Source organism: Phacochoerus africanus, chromosome 3, assembly GCF_016906955.1.
Source record: "Phacochoerus africanus isolate WHEZ1 chromosome 3, ROS_Pafr_v1, whole genome shotgun sequence".
Classification (NCBI taxonomy): domain Eukaryota; kingdom Metazoa; phylum Chordata; class Mammalia; order Artiodactyla; family Suidae; genus Phacochoerus; species Phacochoerus africanus.
Genome location: NC_062546.1, coordinates 176,785,998 through 176,808,248, shown reverse-complemented (window position 1 = coordinate 176,808,248; position 22,251 = coordinate 176,785,998). Strand labels below are relative to the sequence as shown.

General features: G+C 42.7%; 2 protein-coding genes across 2 annotated transcripts; both read left to right on the top strand.

Moving 5' to 3' along the window:
* Positions 1 to 7,334: 7,334 nt before the first annotated feature.
* On the top strand, positions 7,335 to 9,369 carry LOC125122258 (gamma-crystallin D). The gene is made up of 3 exons (XM_047770473.1): positions 7,335 to 7,349; positions 7,435 to 7,677; positions 9,039 to 9,369. The coding sequence occupies exons 1-3, from the start codon at positions 7,341 to 7,343 to the stop codon at positions 9,309 to 9,311; spliced, it is 525 nt and encodes a 174-aa protein (XP_047626429.1). The 5' UTR covers positions 7,335 to 7,340; the 3' UTR covers positions 9,312 to 9,369.
* An 8,750-nt stretch (positions 9,370 to 18,119) lies between these two features.
* Positions 18,120 to 20,769, top strand: LOC125122257 (gamma-crystallin F). The gene is made up of 3 exons (XM_047770472.1): positions 18,120 to 18,219; positions 18,302 to 18,544; positions 20,431 to 20,769. The coding sequence occupies exons 1-3, from the start codon at positions 18,211 to 18,213 to the stop codon at positions 20,701 to 20,703; spliced, it is 525 nt and encodes a 174-aa protein (XP_047626428.1). The 5' UTR covers positions 18,120 to 18,210; the 3' UTR covers positions 20,704 to 20,769.
* Positions 20,770 to 22,251: the final 1,482 nt, after the last annotated feature.

Below are 22,251 nucleotides of genomic sequence, written 5' to 3'. Positions count from 1 at the left end.
TCATGGAGTCTAGAATGGTAAGTCCTTTCCAGACGGTTTTTTATATTAGCGTATGGTTGATTTACAATGTTGTGTTAACTTCAGATGTACAGCAAAGTGATTCAGTTATACATATACATGTATCCACTTTTTCTGAGATTCTTTTCCCATATAGGTTATTACAGAATATTGAGAAAAGTTCCCCGTGCTATATAGTAGGTCCTGGTTGATTAGCTATTTTATATATACTAGTGTGTATATGTTAATCCCAAACTCCTAAGGGAAGATTTTTAATTGACTTTGCTCAGGTCTACCAGAGGAATCACTATTTATAGTAGCTATAGCCTTATGAAATTTATTTCCTAAATAATATAACTTTAAAGTTGAAATTACTCCTTGATGCAAGGGCTGCAGAATGGATGTTATGTTAGTCAGGCATGAAAATAACATTCATCTCATAGTATATCTCCATCAGAGCTCTTGGGTGACCAGATGCACAGACAATTAGCAGTAATACTTTGGAAAGAATTTTTTTTTTTTTTTTTGAGCAGTGGTTCTCAACAGTAAGCTTAAAATACTCAGTAAATCATGTTGTAAACAGATGTGCTTTCATCCAGGCTTTGGTTTTTTTTGGTTTGTTTTTGTTTTTGTTTTCTGCTGTACAGCCATGAGGACCAAGTTACACATACATGTATATATATTTTTCCCTCTCATTGTTGTGTTATGATGTACGTATCTAGACATAGTTCTCAGTGCTACACAGCAGGATCTCATTGTATCATCCAGGCTTTGTTATTCCATTTACTGAGCAGAGACAGAGTAGATTTACCATAATTCTTAAGGGCTCTAGGATTTTTTTTTATTACTCAATGCATTTTATTGCATTTATAGCTGTACAACGATCAGCAAAACCAAATTATAGCATCTCAATCCCAAACCCCCAGTGCATCCCTCCACCGCCCCAACCTGTCTCATTTGGAAACCATAAGTTTTTCAAAGTCTGTGAGTCTGTATCTGTTCTGCAAAGAAGTTCATTGTGTCCTTTTTTTAGATTCCACATGTACCTGATAGCATATGATGTTGGTGTTTTGCTGTCTGTCTGACTTCAATTAGCACGGTAATTTCTAGGTCCATACATGTTGCTGCAAATACTGTTCTTTCCTTTTAATAGCTGAGTAATATTCCATTGTGTATATGTACCACATCTTCTTTACCTACTCCTCTGTCGATGAACATTTAGGTTGTTTCCATGTCTTGGCTATTGTATATAGTGCTGCAAGGAACATTGGAGTACGTGTGTCTTTTAAGTCATGGTTTTCTCTGAAGTCCTAGGATTTTTGAAATGGTAAGTGAGCATTGGCTTCAACTTCAAGTCACCAGCTGTACCAGTCTGCCTCTAACAAGAGTGTCACCCTATTCTTGGAAGCTTTGACTTTTTGACTTCTCTCTGGCTATGAAAGTCCCAGATGACAGCTTCTTTCAACATAAGGCTGTTTCATCTACACTGAATATCTGTGGTTTAGTGTAGTCACTTTCATTGATATCTTAGGTAGATCTTCTGGATAACTTGCTGCAATTTCTACATCAGCACTTGCTGCTTCACCTTGCACATTTTTTTTTTGGTCTTTTTAGGGCCACATCTGTGGCATATGGAGGTTCCCAGGCTAGGGGTCAAACCAGAGCTGTAGCCACTAGCCACAGCCACAGCCACAGCAAGTCGGGATCTGAGCCATGTCTGTGACCTACACCACAGCTCAAGGCAACGCTGGATCCTTAACCCACTGAGCAAGGCCAGGGATTGAACCTATGCCTCAGTGATACTAGTCAGATTCGTTTCCACTGAGCACGACGGGAACTTCCATCTTGTACTTTTATATTATGGAGATGTCTTATTTCCTTAAACCTCAAGAACAACCTCTGCTAGCTTCAGACTTTTCCTCTGTGGTCTCCTCATCTCTCTCCATCTTCACAGAATTGGAGACTTAGGGTCTTGCTCTGGTTTAGGCTTTGGATTAAGCAAATGTATTTTTTTTTGTCTTTTTGCATTTATTGGGCTGCTCCCACGGCATATGTAGGTTCCCAGGCCGGGGGTCCAATCGGAGCTGTAGCCGCTGACCTACACCACAGCTCACGGCAGCGCCGGATCCTTAACCCACTGAGAGAGAGCAGGGATCAAACCTGCAATCTCATGGTTCCAAGTCACATTCGTTAACCACTGCACCACAACAGGAATTCCCTTAAGCGAATGTAATTTTTAAGGGCCCTAGGATTTTTTTTTTATTACTCAATGAATTTTATTGCATTTATAGCTGTACAATGATCATCACAACCAAATCTTCTATCTGGACCACTCAAACTTTCTCCATATCAGCAATAAGGCTGTTTTGCTTTCTTCATTAGAGTGCTCCCTGGAGTAGCACTTTTAATGTCTTTCCAGTATTTTTCCTTTACATCCACAGCTTGGCTAACTAGAGCAAGGAGCCTAGCTTTCAGCCTATCTCAGCTTTTAACACGCCTTTCTCATTAAGCTTGATCATTTCTAGCTTTTGATTTAAAGTCAGATACGTATGACGCTTCCTTTCACTTGAACATATAGAGACCATCATAGAGTTAGTAACTCACCTAATCGCAATATCCTTGTGTCTCAGGGAATAAAGAGGCTTGAGGAGGGGAAGAGAGATGGGGAAGAACCTGTCGGTGGAGCAGTCAGAACACACACAACATTTATGGATTAAGTTCTCCGTCTTATATGGGTGCCGTTTATGGTGCCCTAATTGTAAGAGTAACATCAAAGATCACTGCTCATGGATCACAACCACCACCACAACAGCAACAACAATAATAATGAGTTTAAAACATTGTGAGAATTACCAAAATGTGACACAGAGATTTAAAATGAGTGCACGTGCTGTTAGAAAAATGGCACAGATAGACTTGCACAAAACAACCTTCAATTTGTAAAAAAAAAAAAAAAAAACCCGCAATATCTAAAAACACTTAACAAAGCAAAGCAAAATAAAAGGAGGTATACCTATAAGTGAAACAACCTCCTTTAAGATGATGATGAGGAGTTCCCTGGTGGCTCAGTGGGTTAAGGATCTGGCAGTTCCACTACGGTGGCTATGGTTCAATCCATGGCCTGGGAATTTCTGCATGCTGTGGGCATAGTCAGAAGAAAAAAAAGATGACAAGGAGTGATGTATAGTATGGTGAACTGTGGAAAGAACAAACCAACATAAAGCATTACCAAAAACATCTGAACACTGTATGCCAAACAAAACACATCTCCAAGTCCGCAGCCTTCAACACTGCCAGTTCTTACTTCCAAGCTGATGTGAAAGCTGGGGAGAAGCACCAACTATGGACATCACAGTAGTTCCCAATGAATCCTCCCCCACCATGAAATGCCTCGGTTCCACGTAAGCCCAAACATAGAGCCTGGGAAATGAAGAGAGGAAATCCCACCAAGAACGAAAGTTAAACTTTCTCTCCATCCCAGTGGAATGAGACTTAGATTCATACAATATTTTGAGTTATGAAAAATTAGGGAAGTGGTATTTCCTAAATGCTTCATTTCACAGACTGCCATTCACACTAGCCACACAAATCATGAACCCTGCAGGCGGCAAAATCCTCATCTGAACAGCTCACTTGTTCCTTCACTTTTGTTTGAGACAACATGAATATTTATGGAGTGCAAAGGGTTACATCCTGGCCAGGACCTCAGGATAACAAGCTGCTCCTTCTCTCTTGTCTTCCTGCCACAGATGGTCTCCATCAGTCAGTCCAGACAATGGGTGTGGAGCTCTCCTTCTGTGCTGCAGGTGCAAGGAGTCTGAGGTCAAGACAACCTATGTTCTTAGCACACTGAGAGCACTCTGGGTCTTAGGTCTTATACACATTTGTGCTCCCAGGATTTTCTGTAGAGCACTGAAATTAAGCCACATTGCAGCCGAAGCCATTCACATTTCAGTTCTGTGAGACGTGTAGGGGGCTTTCCCTGTTTCTTCTCCCAGGTTGAAATAAAGCCTTCGCTCTCCCCAGTTATTGAAAATACCAAGCCCAAAGTTCCCTTGTTTTGGTCCTCCAGATGTATCCTAAATTTCAGTCTTAACTGCACATCAGCTGAGGCGATGGTTCCCACGGACATCCCCATCATGCTCTTCTAGATGCTCTCTGAGACTCTGCATTCTGGCTCATTCTCAAATGTTACTGTTTTCATCTATCAACCCCTCCCCCACAGAAACAACTCTGAACCAAATGACTTTTTTTTTTTTTTTAATTTTCCCACTGTACAGCAAGGGGGTCAGGTTATCCTTACATGTATACATTACAATTACATTTTTCCCCCAGCCTTTCTTCTGTTGCAACATGAGTATCTAGACAAAGTTCTCAATGCTATTCAGCAGGATCTCCTTGTAAATCTATTCTAAGTTGTGTCTGATAAGCCCAAGCTCCCAATCCCTCCCACTCCCTCCCCCTCCCATCAGGCAGCCACAAGTCTCTTTTCCAAGTCCATGATTTTCTTTTCTAAGGAGATGTTCATTTGTGCTGGATATTAGATTCCAGTTATAAGTGATATCATATGGTATTTGTCTTTGTCTTTCTGGCTCATTTCACTCAGATTCTCTAGCTCCATCCATGTTGCTGCAAATGGCATGATGTCATTCTTTTTATGGCTGAGTAGTATTCCATCGTGTATATATACCACATCTTCCGAATCCAATCATCTGTCGATGGACATTTGGGTTGTTTCCATGTCCTGGCTATTGTGAATAGTGCTGCAATGAACATGCGGGTGCACGTGTCTCTTTTAAGTCGAGTTTTGTCCGGATAGATGCCCAAGAGTGGGATTGCGGGGTCATATGGAAGTTCTATGTATAGATTTCTAAGGTATCTCCAAACTGTTCTCCATAGTGGCTGTACCAGTTTCCATTCCCACCAACAGTGCAGGAGGGTTCCCTTTTCTCCACACCCCCGTCCAGCACTTGTTATTTGTGGATTTATTAATGATGGCCATTCTGACTGGTGTGAGGTGATATCTCATGGTAGTTTTGATTTGCATTTCTCTTATAATCAGTGATGTTGAGCATTTTTTCATGTGTTTGTTGGCCATCTGTATATCTTCTTTGGAGAAATGTCTATTCAGGTCTTTTGCCCATTTTTCCATTGGTTGATTGGTTTTTTTGCTGTTGGGTTGTATAAGTTGTTTATATATTCTAGAGATTAAGCCCTTGTCGGTTGCATCATTTGAAAGTATTTTCTCCCATTCTGAAAGTTGTCTTTTTGTTTTCTTTTTGGTTTCCTTTGCTGTGCAAAAGCTTTTCAGTTTGATGAGGTCCCATGGGTTTATTTTTGCTCTAATTTCTATTGCTTTGGGAGACTGACCTGAGAAAATATTCATGCTGTTGATGTCAGAGAGTGTTTTGCCTATGTTTTCCTCTAGGAGTTTGATGGTGTCCTGTCGTCTATTTAAGTCTTTCAGCCATTTTGAGTGTATGTTTGTGCATGGTGTGAGGGTGTGTTCTAGTTTCATTGCTTTGCATGCAGCTGCAAATGACCATTTTTAAAGTTTATTATTTTTCTTTCTTTCTTTCTTTCTTTTTTTTTTTTTTTGCTTTTTAGGGGTGTATCCACAGCATATGGAGGTTCCCAGGCTAGGGGTCAACTCGGGATCCGAGCCTCATCTGCGACCTACACCACAGCTCATGGCAATGTTGGATTCCCAACCCACTGAGCGAGGCCAGGGATCAAACCCACATCCTCAGGGATACTAGCTGGATTCATTTCCTCTACACCACAATGGGAACCCCTTCATTCTAACTTTGTAAATATTTAATTAAAATGATAACACTCTTTAGATTCTCGCCACTGATATTCCACTAGGCTAACCTAAGTAACTTTGCAAATGTGTACCTTTACATTATGGATGACAAGAACTGAAATCATCCTATTGTACATGTTTGTGTCTAATTCATAAATATTGACTTACAAAGATTTATGGCCCAAAGTAAAGACAAAGTATTTCTCTGCATCAACACAGGACGATGACTAATTCTTTGAACATGAAAGAAGCTAATGGCATAGGTCATCTTTCATTCCAGTGCTCCTTCCAGCTCATCAAACTATCCTCTTCCAGGCCAATAAGTACTTTCTAAAAACTCCTAGAGTCCCAGATTCTAGATATTTATTCTTCTCTCTCCTACACATTCCAGCTACAGCTCTTCTGGGCCCATGCAATTACTTTTCTCTAAGTCAAAATCTTTCTGTACTCTTGTTCCCCATAGGACAAAGGTGCATCTAGATTCCACCGGAAATGGGTTTCTTAGGAATTGGGTTTTATTTTATAATAACCTAAGAGGTAATCTGGCTTTGTGTTTTAAATGTATTACTTTATCTTAATTCCATAAGTTTTTAGGAATTTCCCTCCCAGTTCTTCTTTCTGCAATTAAGCATCTGGAAACTATTCTTGCTTTCGAATTACAAGTAGCCAAAATAAGACATCCAATCTTCAGCTACTTCCATGCATGACTGCAACAAAATTAGACCAAATACTAAAGATCTGTGTTTGCCATGTTTTTGTTTTCTTTTTACGGCCACACCCATAGAATATGGAAGTTCCCCGGCCAGGGGTCCAATCAGAGCCACAGCCTGTGACAACGGAGGATTCTTAACCCACTGAGCAAAGTCGAGGACAGAAGCCACATCCTCACAGACACTATGTTGTGTTCTTAACCCACTGAGCCACAGCAGGAACTCCCTGAGTTTGCTATATTTTGTTTTTATGTTTACCATACTGAAAGTTTGAAATGTTGTGAACGCTTGCTTCGGTGGAACATTCTAATTTCTTACATCCTTGAATGAGAAAGCTCTCTTAAAGGACTAATTTGAAATGTTCAGCATTCTGTAAAGGTCATGTCCTTGTCATTAGCAATTCGTATTTGATACTGCAGCACATGGTTCTTACAGATTAATTGATACCTGCCTTATTAGGAGTCCTTGCCTTTTTGGCTCGCCCACTTACACTTTTTTGCTTTTCCCCAACACATACTAATAAAAGTGTAGATGATATATGAAATGGCTAAAATTGTACTTCTAATTTTAAATAGACAATGTCCCAAATTACATTTTTTTTTTCAGTCTTGATAGCATCAGCTATTGATAGAAACTCCAGAGAGAATGGGACCAGACCCACAATGAGCCTCATGGTCTCTGACAGCAAAGAGAAAAAAGAGAACAAGCATATCCCCTCCTCACCCAGGGGCCCCTTTTGTGTTGTTCTTGCCTACGCAGCAGCCGGCCTGCTATATAGACGCGCTTGCCGGCCCCACCGCAATGAGCTCGCATCACATCCACCAGCCATGGGGAAGGTGAGTCCAGCACTGGGCCGAGGGGCACCCTGGGCAGCCGGGGCTGGAGGCCAGGCCTCTGAGCCCTCCTTTCCTTTCCTCGCAGATCACCTTCTACGAGGACCGGGGCTTCCAGGGCCGCCACTACGAGTGCAGCAGCGACCACCCCAACCTGCAGCCCTACTTCAGCCGCTGCAACTCCATCCGCGTGGACAGCGGCTGCTGGATGCTCTACGAGCAGCCCAACTTCTCCGGCTGCCAGTACTTCCTGCGGCGCGGCGACTACCCCGACTACCAGCAGTGGATGGGCCTCAGCGACTCGATCCGCTCCTGCCGCCTCATCCCCCACGTGAGTCCAGGTCCCTATCAGGACAGGGCTTTGGACCCAAAAGGGATCGTTTCAACGGTTAAATACATGGAGGAGTGATCATTCATAATACTTGAGAGTTTGGGGAAAGGTAAAGCTATGGTAGATTAGCAACATAGTTTGCTGTGAACAAAAGTGTTGTCCAGGCACCAATTCATCAGCAAGTAGTTATTGAACACAAATGTGTTGGTTGCCCTGGACGTGAATAAGAGGGAGGTCCTGTCGTGAAATCACTTACAATGGAGTTGTAGAAAGTCCACTAATATCTAACAGAAAAATAATTAGGTACTAGACTATATGGTAGTTACTGAGCAGACAGGAATTGAAAAGGAAACTTTTTACAAGGGTTAATTTTTAGAAGACTCTCTCCCCTTTTGCCTTCCCACTTGCATATTTTGGTTTTCCCTACTTGTACAAATCAAAGAATTTTTTCTTTATGGAGAGCAACACAGAGATTTTACACACGGGCTATGTGCAGTTCATAAATGCTTTTTTAAACACCAAGTTTTTTGAAAAATTAGCCCTTGGGCTTCCTGATTTTTCTTTCCCATTTTCCTCATTCTACTCATAAAGTATTAAATTAAAATCAAATATTTAACTGAAAGACTTAAAATGTTGAACTTTACTTTCCCCAGAAACAGAAGCATTTATGTCCTTTTTCCAAGATTTCTTTTAAACTCAATGTAGGGTCATTCATTTCATAAACTGACTTTACTGTTCAAACACATAGGCTTGAAAAATTAAAATATTTCTTGGAAAGGGCAAACATAGTAATAAGCTGTTGAAGGCTTGGGTTTCTCTCTGGCGCCGTGTCTGAGCAGGATTAACAGTTCGTCCTGTGAAATATTTGAATATATTAAAGAGTGAGATTTCCTGAATTTTTAGTCATGCTTTATGATCTTGAAAAGGTACTGAATCTCCACCTTTGAAAATGAGGCATATCAAATATTCAGAAATGGAGTTCCCGTCATGGCTCAGTGGTCACAAACCCGACTAGGATCCATGAGGATGCGGATTTGATCCCTGGCCTCGCTCAATGGGTTAAGGATCTGGCAAAGCCATGAGCTGTGGTGTAGGCTGAAGACACAGCTTGGATCTCACGTTGCTGTAGCTGTGGTGTAGGCCGGCAGCTGTAGCTCTGATTCAACCCCTAGCCTGGGAACTTCCATATGCCATGGGTGCAGCCCTAAAAGGCAAAAAAAAAAAAAAAAATCAGAAATAATTCATTTTTACTACATGCTCGAAAATGGCTTGAGCTGGTCCTCGCAGAACTGAATAGAATGAATGTGTTAGAATCATTTCATGGTTTGTCTTTCTCCTCTTTCTACCTCTGGATGGGCCAGGCTGGCTCTCACAGGATCAGACTTTATGAGAGGGAAGATTACAGAGGCCAGGTGATAGAGATCACAGAGGACTGCTCCTCGCTCCACGACCGCTTCCACCTCAATGAGATTTACTCTCTCAATGTGCTGGAGGGCTCCTGGGTCCTCTATGAGTTGCCCAACTACCGGGGGCGGCAGTACCTGCTGAGGCCAGGGGACTACAGGCGCCACCATGACTGGGGGGCCATGAACGCTAAAGTGGGCTCCTTGAGGAGAGTCATAGATTTCTATTGAAATCAGTTCATCATTTCTCAATCTGGAAACGAATAAACTATTTTCTGTTTTCCTGGCACTGATGTGCTTGTGTTTTTCCTTTCATCCTATATCTATTTTATTGTTATATTTACACACTCCTATGAACACACACAAAGATGCAAGGTATATGACCTATGGGTAACAGAGAAAATTCTCACGATAGAACTCTGCCTTCGTATGAAGGAGAACTTTACAGTTTGCAAACCAGTTTCATAATACATGGTTTTATTTGATCTTCTGGCCTTTAAAGACCTTTCTGCTTCAAATCAGATTGCTGGAAATCTCTTCAGTTTTTCTTTGAGGAGTAAAGATCTGAAAGCTGAGGTTCAGAGGATGTGACCTACTTTTTAAATCAGGGATTCTGAAGTTGGGTCCAACAATGGGCTTCAGAAGATTTTTGAATTCCCTGAATTGTATCCAAAAGTTGAGTTTACCAATCTCTGGCCAAATCTCTTGATGTTGAGGTGGTCGCATGACCTTCTCCTGACATTGAAACATAAGTAGAGGAATGCGATGGGGAGGGAGGGAAGATGGTTCTGGAAAATGTTTTATCTTCCTGATGAAAAGGAGTCACTGCCACTGGTGCTACAATTCCCTCTTATTTCAGACATTTCCTCTCAAGAGGTGACAAGTATGAGGGAAATGACGTAGTTTCAGAAATGCTGGCCTTGATGTCGTCAAGCCTCTGAACCAATGTCCATTGGTCAGTGCTCTCCAGAGAAACAGAACCTACAGGATAAATATATTATGAAGAAACTTTTCATAGAAATAGGCTCATGTGATTATGGAAGCTTAGAAGTCCCATGATCTGCAAGCTGGAAAAATAGGAAAGCAGGTAGAATAATTCAGTCTGGGTCCAAGGCTTGGGAACCAGATGTGCTGATGTCTGAGGGCAGAAGAAGACAATGTTTCAGCTCCAGCAGGAAGAGGAAGTTCCTCCTCCATCCACCTTTTTGTTCTATTCAGGCCCTTAATAGATTGAAGGAGGCATCTGTAAGGGTGATCTTCTCTACTTAGTCTTGTGATTCACATCCTAATGTCTCCTAGAAATATCCTCATAAACACACCCAAAATAATGTTTTACTAGCTATTTGGATGTCACCGAACTGGTCAAGTTGACGTTAAATTAACCATCACACAAAGCCTGCAACCCTTTACCTTGAGGCTTCTTGTAATGGGACTAAAATAAACTCACATTTGTTTATGCCACCATCATTGGGTGTTCTGTTATTTCTACTTCAACACGCATTTCTAGCTAATACAGAGTATATGTGACTCTTTTTGAGGTGATTGTTTAGAACTTTATTCAGAATCTCAAAGGAATTCCTAATGGAGAATCCACCCCCTTGATGATGAAGAAGATAAAGGAGAAGGAAGAGTTCCTGTTGTGGCTCAGTGGGTTAAGAATCCAGCTAGTATCCACGACAATGCAGGTTCGATCCCTGGCCTTGCTCAGTGGGCTAATGGACCCAGCATTGCAGCAAGCTGCTGTGTAGGTTACAGATATGGCTCAGATCCCTCATTGCCATGGCTGTTGCGGAGGCCAGCAGCCGCAGCTCCAATTCAACCTCTAGCCTGAAAACTTCCATATGCTGCAGGTACAACTCTAAAAAAAAGAAAAACAAAAACAAAAAACAAGAAGGAGGAGGAGGAGAAAAAGAAGGAGGTGGGGGAGGAGAAGAAGGAGGAGAGAGGAAGGGAGAGGAGGAAAGAGGGAGGAAAGCAGGCCATTATAGAACAACGAAGTCGTATGATATTTAATATATTTTAACCTGGAGATCACCTAACCTAGATCACTCATTGTAATTCCTTTTTTTTTCTTTTTTTTTTGAACAAGACCATGGTATGCAGAATTTCCCAGGCCAGGGATAAAACTCTCGCCACAGCAGTGACCTGAGCCACTACAAGTGACAATGACACCAGGGAACTCTTTAATTCTAATGTTGAACAGCTAATAATAGAAGTGGCATTAGAATTCAGAACTCATAGCTCAGAAAACCAGTGATTTTCCATTGTGGAATTAGGAAGATTCTCATCAAAATAATGACAGCACCAGCTTACAGATTCTTATCATGAGGTCATTGCAAACAACCAATAGGAATTGAATTAAATGCATAGGACAATCCAAAGCTACATTCTCTGTCTATATATATGCACACATCATATACACACGTGGTTGTATATATTTATATAACCATATACATACTCTCCATGCGTGTAGATGTATGTGTGTGTTAGTATATCGTCTATATAAGGTTATAGGTGAGTATAACCCTGCATTCACTTACCTTGGTTCTTCTCCTGCTGCTCATTGTATTACTCGCACTCTCATTGCTAGAATCTTTGAAAGGAGGAGTGGTGACTATGTCTGCGCTCAAAGACTGACCTGACCAAGTCATCTCCCTGATTAAAAACATTTGAGGAGTTCCAGTCGTGGCGCAGTGGTTAACGAATCCGACTAGGAACCTTGAGGTTGCAGGTTCGGTCCCTGCCCTTGCTCAGTGGGTTAACGATCCGGCGTTGCAGTGAGCTGTGGTGTAGGTTGCAGACGTGGCTCGGATCCCGCGTTGCTGTGGCTCTGGCGTAGGCCGGCGGCTACAGCTCCGATTCAACCCCTAGCCTGGGAACCTCCATATGCCGTGGAAGCGGTCCAAGAAATAGCAAAAAACAAAAACAAAAACAAAAACATTTGATGTTGCTCCACTGCACACAGGGAAAAATTCGACCTTTTTCAAGAATCTGGCCCCAGACTACCCACTTCCTCTCCTTTCTGACCCCAGTGGTCCATTACACCATCTAATCCAAGTCCTTAAAATGCACTAAGGATTTTCACATCTTTTTTAGTTTGCTCACATCTTTTCCTCACCTGGATTACTCTTTAAAAAAAAATATTATAGTTGATTTACAATGTTCTGTCAGTTTCTGATGCACAGCAAAGTAACCCAGCCATAGATAGATAGATAATCAAGTATAAATATATAAATATGTATATATACTTTTTCTCACATTATCCTCCATCACGTCCCATCACAAATGACTAGATATAGTTCCCTGTGCTACACAGCAGGATTTCATTGCTTATCCACTCTAAAGGCAATAGTTTGAATCTACTAACACCAAACTCACCTGGATTACTCTTCCTCACCTTTTCTCACTCATCCTTTGAAATTTCATCAGAATTCACCCTAATCTCTTGGCCAAAAATGAATCTGAGTCAGTTAGGATATATTAGACTGAAAGTAGCAGAAACCCCTTATCAAATGGATGAGCATTATGGCAATCTATTGGCTCACATGATAGGAAGTCCTAGGGTAGCACAGAATTTGGAGATGGTGCATTCAGCAGCTCAACAATATCAAGGCCCGAGATTTTGTTCATCTTCCACCTTATATAGCATCTTCATCATCTTGAAAGTGGGTCCTTGGTAACCATAGCTGCAAGCTGCAAGTGGGGCAGTAAGCAGGGAAGGTTGGGTGAAGGAAAACATGCAACAAGCTTTGCCTACGGTACAAGTGTGCCTAGAGCACCAATTCTTAGGATTGAAGAGGGACCTGAAATAGTATCAGGTTCTTGAATGTAAGTTTTGGTGATGTAAGATAGAATGGAATGAATCAAGGGAGAAGGAAGGAGAAAGCCCAAGGAGGGAAATGTACTAATAAAAAAAATTTTAAGACATTAATTATATCAATTATTCCCTTCTTATTATAGAGAGGACTATAAATAAGTTAAAACAAACTCTCTTTAAATGCATTAATTCACTTTCATTTTTTCATTTTTTAGTTTTATTAAAATGTAGTTGATTTACAATGTTGTGATAATTTCTGCTGTACAACCAAGTGATTTAGTTACACATATACACCATTCATTCTTTGTCAGATTCTTTTCCCATATAGATCATCACAGAATATTGAGTAGAGTTCCCTGTGCTGTACAACAGGGCCCTGTTGGCCAATCATTCTATATAATTTTAATCACTAGGATTTATCCCATTTTAGTGTTTTCTTACAACAGCAGTAGAATTATTGAACTCAATATATTAATATTGAAAAAATTAATATTGATGATTTTTTCTTCTTGCTCGTGGAGGAGGTTTTAAATTGTAATAAAATATACGTAACAAAATTTACCATTATAACCATTTTAAGTGTGTAATTCAGTGTCATAAAGCACATTCACATCATCATGCAACCATCAGCACCAAAGTCTCCAGGACTTTTTGATCATCCCAAATTGAAACTCTATACTCATTAAACAATAACTCCCCGGAGTTCCGGTCGTGGCACAGTGGTTAACGAATCCGAATAGGAACCATGAGGTTGCGGGTTCGGTCCCTGCCCTTGCTCAGTGGGTTAAGGATCCGGCGTTGCCATGAGCTGTGGTGTAGGTTGCAGACTCAGCTTGGATCCTGCGTTGCTGTGGCTGTGGCATAGGCCAGCGGCTACAGCTTCGATTCTACCCCTAGCCTGGGAACCTCTATATGCCGCGGGATCAGCCCAAGAAATGGCAAAAAGACCAAAAAAAAAAAAAAAAACCTCCCCATTCCCACTTCCCCCAGCCCCTGGGAATCATCATCCTACTTTCTTCCTTTTTACTTTTCTTTTTTCTTTTCTTTCTTTCTTTCTTTCTTTCTTTCTTTTTTTTTTTCTCTTTTAAGGGCTGCACCTACAGCATATGGAAGTTCCCAGCCTAGGGTTCAAATCAGAACTGTATCTGCCAGCCTGGACCACAGCCACAGCAACACCAGATCCAAGCCGTGTCTTGGATCTACACCACAGCTCAAGGCAATGCCATATCCTTAAGCCACCGAGAGAACCCTCGTGCTCATGGATACTAGTCGGGTTCATTACCACCGAGCCAAAAGTAGAACTCCTCTACTTTCTTTCTTTATATATCTGACTACTAAAGGTATCTCAAATGCATATAATATTTGTCCTGTGTCTGGCTCATTTCATTTAGCATAATGTTTTCAAGGATTGTCCACCTCGTGGCATTTGTCAAACTTTCATTCCTTTCTAAGTCTGAATAATATTCCATTCTATGCCTAGTCCACATTTTGTTTATCCATCCATCCATCCCTAGATGGGCATTTGAGTTGTTTCTTCCTTTCGGCTATTATAAATAATGCCACTATGATCACTGGGGGACAAATATATGTTCAAGTCTCTGGTTGCAATTCTTTTGGGTATTTGACTAAAAGCAGAATTGTTGGATCGTATGGTAATGAGATGTTTAATTTTTGAGGACCTACCACGCAATCTTCCACAGTTTTCCAGCTGGCATCCTTTTATAGCTCCACCAGCAATGCACAAGTTTTCCAGTTTCTCCACATCCTTACTAACACTCATGAGTTGTTTTCTGTTTTGTTTTTGTTTTTTATAATAGCCATCCTAATGGATGTGAAATAGTTTCTCATTGTAGTTTTGATTGCATATCCCTAATGATTAGCAATGTGGAGCATCCTTCTCTGTGCTTATTGGTCATTTGTGTATCTTTGAAGAAGCGTCGATTCAAGCTTCTTCTTTTAGTTGGGTTTATTTGGGGACTTCGTTTTTGTTGCTGCTGAGTTGTAGGAGCTCTTTATACATTTTGAATATCAATCCTTTATTACATATATGATTTTCAAATACTTTTTCACATTCCATTGGTGGCCTCTTCATTCTGTTGATAGTCTCCTTTGATGCACGAAAGCTTTTATTCTGATGAACTCCATTTTATCTATTGCCTATGCTTTGGTGTTATAGCTAAGAAATCATTGCCAGCTCTAATCTCATGAAGATTTTCTATGTTTTCTTCTAAGAGTTTTATAGTTTTAGTTCTTACATTTAGGTCTTTAATCCTTTTTGAGTTCGTTTTGTATACAGTGTAAGGTAAGGGTCCAAATTCTTCATTTTTTTGCATGTGGGTATCCGCTTTTCCCAGTGTCAGTGTTCAAAAGACTCTCTTTTCTCCATTGAATTGTCTTGGCATCTTTGTCAAAAATTATTTGACCATATATGAAAGGATTTATTTCTGTGTTCTCTACTTATCTTCCATTGGTTCATGTGTCTGTCTTTACACCAGTACCACACTGTTTTGATTATTGTAACTTTGTGGTAAGTTTTGAGATCAGGAAGCATGGGTTTTCAAGGTTTGTTCTTCTTTTTTGAGATTGTTTTGTGTATTTTGGATCCCTTGAGAGTCTGTATAAGTTTTAGGATGGGTTTTTCTACTGCTGCAGAAAAAAATCATTACAATTTTGTAGGGATTGTATTTTATCTGTAAATCACTTTAGGAAGTATTCATATCTGCACAATATTAAATCCTCCAATCCATGAACATAAGATGTTTTTCCATTTATATATATCTTTCCTTCAGCAATGTTTTGTAGCTTTCAGTGGCTAATATACTTACTTTAAAATTTTTCCATTTATGCATTTTCCATATCCTTAAGTAAATTCTTTGCTAACATAATTTTTGGTAGTTGCATAGCACCTCATCAAACAGATGTTCTATAATTTACCTAATTAATGCCCTGTTTGGGGCATTTCATTTGTATCTAATTTTTGTATTATAAACAGTGGTTTCATAAAATGCCACTGTATATAATGTTTGCATGTACCTTTAGATATTTCCTTGGACAAATTCTTAGAGATTGAAGTATTAGTTAAAAAAGTGAAAATTAAGAGGGTTTTTTTTTTGGGGGGGGAGGATGAGGTGTCTTTTTATAGCGGTAAAAAATATATAACATGAAATTTGTCTTCTTAACCATTTTTAACCACATAGTATAGTAGAGTTAACCCTATGAATGTTATTGTGCAATAGATCTCTAGGTCTTTTTCACCTTTCAGAACTGAAAGGAAGTTTTTAAATATTCACCAATACTGGCTTTTAAAAGACAGTACAATGGTTTTAATTTTTCCTTTCTACTTCTTTGTAGTTTCCACATTTTCTATAGAGCTAAAATTTGTATTATTTATTTATTTTTTTAATCTTTTTAGGGCCTCATTTGCAGCATATGGAAGTTTGCAGGCTAAGGGCCAAATCAGGTCTGCAGCTTCCAGCCTATGCCACAGCCACAGCAACACCAGATCCAAGCTGCATCTGTGACCTGCACCACAGCTTGTGCTAATGCCAAGTCCTTAACCCACTGAGCAAGGGAACCCACATCCTCGTGGATACCAGTCAGGTTCTTAACCCACTGAGCCACAAAGGGAACTCCTAGAGCTAGAATTTTTAAAAGAAAGAATGTGAATAGGGCTTGTTAAACTTATGTGTGTCAAAATTATCCAGGGCAAACAATTTTTCAGTATTCAACTTAAGTAGCAAAAATCCAAACTAAGTGCAACAAGGTGTATCAAGCTGAGGACGAGCTCCCTCTAAAGCAGTGGTTTGCAATCAGGATTGATTTGGCTCTCCCAGGGGCCATTTAGCAATGTCTGGAAACATGTTTGGTTGTTACAACCCTGAGTGTAATGCTCATAGGACCTAGAGGGTTGAGACCAGGGATGCTGCCCAATATCCTCAAATACACAGGACAGAGCCCCACAAATGAGAATTTTTTGACCCCAAATGTCAAAATAGTGTGAGGCTGAGAAAGACTGTTCTAAAGAGTAGAGCACCCCAAGCTGCTGGCGGAGGCAGGTGGGGGCAAGGGGTGGGTAGAAGGCGGTTGGAAGGAGGAAAGAAGACCTCAGCCTGGGGAACCAGAGCATTAACTAGAGAGCAACTGGGCTGGCCTGGGGGCTGGAGGAAGAAGAGAAGGCAGAATCCTTGCAAGATGGTGGATTTTAAATGTTATATTTGTATGTTAACTTGAATTTATCGCAGCTAGAATTAAGCTTAGCACACAGTTTCGAAATAATTGGTTAAATTAAAAGTTATGGTGTGAGAGTTCCCATCGGGGTGAAGAGGAAACAAATCCGACTAGGAACCATGAGGTTGAGGGTTTGATCCCCGGCCTTGGTCAGTGGGTTAAGGATCCAGTGTTGCCATGAGCTGCGGTGTAGGTTGCAGATGCAGCTTAGATCCCGTGTTGCCGTGGTTGTGATGTAGGCCGGCAGCTACAGCTCAGATTAGACCCCTAGCCTGGGAACCTTCATGTGCCTCGCGTGAGGCCCTAAAAAGACAAAAGACAAAACAAAAAAAAAGTTACAGGTGTGAGTTATAATAACCACCAGTCACCTTGGGAACTCCACAGCTGAGAATGTGCTGGGCTGTGGGGTGGGAGGCAGTGGCTGAGTCTGGAGGTGTCCCTGGTCCGCCCGGTCCCCAGGGAGCAGAGCGGAGCCAGGTGCCTACACGGGGCTTCCTCGGGGTCCAGCCCCCTTCACGTTTCCTCAGGTGGCGTATCTGCTGCACCCCCTCATCTGCGGAGAGGGTGGGTTCTTTCGGGAAAATTCCATCCTCCACGCCTGTGGAGAAGGCAGAGGATCCCGCGTCCCACCTTCTCACACGGAGGAAATAAACGTTCCCTCCTCTATACGCCTCCTGCCCGCAGCCCGTCCTGACCTCAGACTTGGTCACTACCCCGCCTTGTTCTTCCAAAAGGTCATTTTGAAATTGGGACGGGTTTAAAAATATTGAATTACAATTATTAGCTCGCTTAAGCGCTTTTGCTCGCTTCCAGTCTCCTGAATAGGCTTCATTTAAAGGCCCCAGAGGCACCAAGGGACAGTTTTACGCGGGTCATCAGTTCGAAAGCTCTGGAGAGTCTAAGAGCAAACATACAATATGTCCCCCCACCCCCACCCCCGCCGTCATTATATAGAAAAGAGGGAGAGAGGAAATCCTCCGCCCCCGGGGGCCCCTTTTGTGTTGTTCTTGCCTACGCAGCAGCCGGCCTGCTATATAGACCGCGCCGGCCCCACCGCCTGGAGCTCCATCACCGGGTCGAGCAGCCATGGGGAAGGTGAGCCCGGCGGCGGGGGGGGGGGGGCCCGCAGCCGGGGCTGGAGGCCAGGCCTCTGAGCCCTCCTTTCCCTTCCTCGCAGATCACCTTCTACGAGGACCGGGGCTTCCAGGGCCGCCACTACGAGTGCAGCAGCGACCACCCCAACCTGCAGCCCTACTTCAGCCGCTGCAACTCCATCCGCGTGGACAGCGGCTGCTGGATGCTCTACGAGCAGCCCAACTTCTCTGGCTGCCAGTACTTCCTGCGGCGCGGCGACTACCCCGACTACCAGCAGTGGATGGGCCTCAGCGACTCGATCCGCTCCTGCCGCCTCATCCCCCACGTGAGTCCAGTCCCCTGGGCCCGCTGTGCCCTCGGGTCACTCGGGTGCTGCGGACACAGTGGTCAGATCGGAGGGCTGTGGTCTTTTTTGGCGGCTCTTACCGGTTCTCTTTCCCTTAATGGACACCGCTGAGGTTTCCTTCCACTGAAAAATCCTGTGATGATGTGCTCTTAATTCAAATTTTATCCCTTTGCTAAAATTAAATTCTTCCACTGGAAAAAGTGCTGCACAGTATTGGAGCCTATGCCACAGGTGATGAATAAGCCACAGCTTAGCTCCTCACACTCAGGTGGCCTTGGGCTAGTTACCAGGGTGATTTCTTCTTTCCTTCCTCATCTGTGAAATGGAGCTAATAAGGGAAGCTAACTGGTAGGGATCACCTGGCACATGGCAAGCCTGCAGCCCCCCTCCTTCAAATAGTAACGATTATGAACATCAAGGCCTAATGTTTCGTTGCCCCCCCACCCCTGCTTTTTTAGGGTCACATCTTCTGCATAGGGAGGTTCCCAGACTAGGGGTCCAGTTGGAGGTACTGCCGCTGGCCTAGGCCACAGCAAGTTCAGATCCAAGTCCAGTCTGTGACCTACACCACAGCTCAAGGCAATACTGGATCCCCAACCTGCTGAGCGAGGCCAGGGATTGAACCCACCTCCTCATGGATACCAGTTGGATTTGTTTCTGCTGCGCCAGAGCAGGAACTCCAAGGTCTGCGTTTTGATTAGGCAAAACAAATAACCAACAATATGATTCCAGTAGCTCCTACAAAGCCTGCTGCTACCCAAACAAAACTTGGGTGGCAGGTCCACAGAGTCCTGTGGAAAATGTACCACTTTGGGGAAGTTTGGAACCTCCTCAGAGGGTTTAATGCCTTGATAGACCCAAACTGGTTTTAGGAGCCTGGAGATCTGGGCTCACACTTTCCAGCCGTGACTCTTCTAATTATAGACCAAACGCTCTAGTCATTAGTGTCTAATAAACAAGAAAAGACTTAGAGTGGTCGCTCCAGATGTGTCAGGCTGTTATGAAGATCAAATGAGATAACACATGTAACTCCTTTGTAAACCATGGAAGATACCTTATTAGCACTTTTTTAAACCTCAGAATGGATTGCCTATGAGAACCTTTCCCCGTGCGGATTTAATGGTGGAAAAAAGAAGACACTGAGACAGTGGGTACCTGCTGGGAAGGAACAAGCAGATAAAACAAGTGCTCAAGAAGAGACAGACAGGATTTGCTTAGGACAAAGATTTTATATCCCCTTGATTCTGTACAGGCTTCCTTCATGATCTTGAATTTCCATTTTTGTGTACTACCTAAATCGAATTCTCAGGAGCATATATTCAAGCTGAAGACTGAACCTAACTCCTTTATTTACACTCTTGCTTTTTAGGATTTTAGAGCAGCAGGGCTGAAAGCAGAGAGAAAGGGATTAGGGATCACCTGGGCTGGACTCTTCCTGACTTGCCACCAATCTATGACCTCTTGTGAGGGAAAAGCAATTTGACTTCTTTTCCCCCAGCTTTTTCTAATGCTATTATGATTATATATCTATATGATTCATATAGATATATATTAATGTTACTCAAGTGTGGTACTAAGTAGGTACTAAATAAGGTGCATGTGGGTTGTGGCCCTAAAGATTCAATGGAGCACCCTACATATCTTGATGTCCGTGAATGACACCCTCTTCAGTTTTGCAGTGTACAAACTACTCAACTGTACACCAACTGTACCCAACTGTTGCCTTGATGTTGGCTGTCTTTTTAATTTGTCAGCTTTGATATAGAAAAGAGAAAGAAATGCCCATTCCCCATGGGTGTGCATGACTGGCTGCTAAGGCCTAGGTTTTCTGACTTTTCCCCTTCGGCTGATGGCTGAACCCACAGACCAGCACCCACCGGCTGAGGGTCTACGAGCGAGAGGACTACAGAGGCCAGATGGTGGAGATCTCGGAGGACTGCTCCTCGCTCCATGACCGCTTCCACTTCAGTGAGATCCACTCTTTCCATGTCCTGGAGGGCTGGTGGGTCCTCTATGAGATGCCCAACTACCGGGGGCGGCAGTACCTGCTGCGGCCGGGGGACTACAGGCGCTACCACGACTGGGGGGCTCTGGATGCCCGAGTGGGCTCCTTAAGGAGGGCCGTGGATTTCTATTGAAATGTTTTTACTCTACCCTTTTCTCCATCTGGAAGCTAATAAAATATTTCCTGTGTGTTTCATGCAGCCATGTAGCCCTCTTTTCCTTTCAGACTCCTCAAAAGGGCTCAGCAAAAATAACGCTGGGAATAATGTGGACTTTCTTACACACATCACTGGAAAGGGTGGTGTGCAGTAGCAGGTAAGAGGACAGGCTCTGGAGCCAGAGTGCCTGGGTGCAAACAGGAGCTGTAAGCAATGGGGCAAGTTAGCACTCTTAGCATTTTTGGGTCTCAGTTTTCTAATAATATGAAGGTGGGGGTAATAATACTTTTCACGTCACAGGAATTCGATATAGATTAATTGAGTTAATAGTCATAATTCTCTTAGGCATGAAGTATCTGCTATATGATAAATAAGTACTTATAAGAGTTTCTTAGTTATTACTGAGTGTTCGGACCTTGTACAATAGTGTTCAAAGTATCAACAATGGATTAAGGATCAGCTGCGTCGGAATCATCCGAGACACTAAAGGTAGAGTCCTAGACCCCGCCCCACAGGTGATTCTTATGCAAATGAAATTTAAGAACCTCAGTTCTAAATCTAGTTTATTGTACTGCAGAATTACATCCAGAAAGATTGAACCCACCTCCCTTTTTGACACTGGGCTCTGTACTAGGAAACAATAATGACTAGGAACTGGGTCCTTGTCCCCAAGAGCTCTGAGTCTAGTGGGAGAGCAGAACATCCAAAAGCATTTTTGAAATAATTGTCCCAGAGGCCTGGTGGATACATGTATGTCTACAAGGCTGTGGGGTATTGAGGAAGAAGCCCAAGACACTTGTCAGAGTACTTGAGAAGCTCCTACTGCAGCTTCATCCATCACTAGCAAAGACGTTGAATTGCCACCACTTTGATGCCAAGTATCAAAGATTCTGCTTTGAAATTCTTCCGGTAGAATTTCTAACAGAATGCTAGGGAAAAGAAGTTGAAACAGAATCGTCATACCAACATGACCGATATAGCAGAAGGGTTCGAACTCTGAAATGTGACGGCAGTTAGACTGCCTGAGTTTGAATCTCAAGTGTATCTTGTGCGATCAAGAGTCTCAGGTCAGGGTCCTCCAGACCAAGGATTCAGGAAAAGGTGATTTATGGGGAAATAGCCCCAGGAGGAAAAGTGAGGGAGTTAGGAAAGCAAGAGAGGGAAGAAAAAGCCAACTCAGCGGGATCCCTTGGAGAGCCCTGGAGCATGGAGCCTCCCTCCAAGTTTCTCCAGCCTGGAGGCTGAGGATCTGGAGGACCCATCTGTGCCATTGGTCGTGGGGGAAGGGAGACCCAAAACTCCCAGAGCCTTTGGACTCTCCTTACGTGTGAGTGAGGGGCAGCCTTTGGAGGGTTCCAGGGCGAGCATTAGCAGCGAAGCCTGCAGAAGCTGGGAGTGAGCACGTTGATCTGTCTTCACCAGAACCGCTCTGGCCCTTCTGAGCGCTGAACCCAGCATTTGCACTGTGCCTTGGCCCAGAGCTATGTCTTCTTCCTTCATCTCTGAGCCTCCGACAGATCCATT

Excerpts from the sequence above, each read along its gene's own strand:
- LOC125122258 (XM_047770473.1), top strand. Across the intron at positions 7,678-9,038 it reads CCTGCCGCCTCATCCCCCAC|GCTGGCTCTCACAGGATCAG; the intron begins GTGAGTCCAGGT and ends TGGATGGGCCAG.
- LOC125122257 (XM_047770472.1), top strand. Across the intron at positions 18,545-20,430 it reads CCTGCCGCCTCATCCCCCAC|ACCAGCACCCACCGGCTGAG; the intron begins GTGAGTCCAGTC and ends CTGAACCCACAG.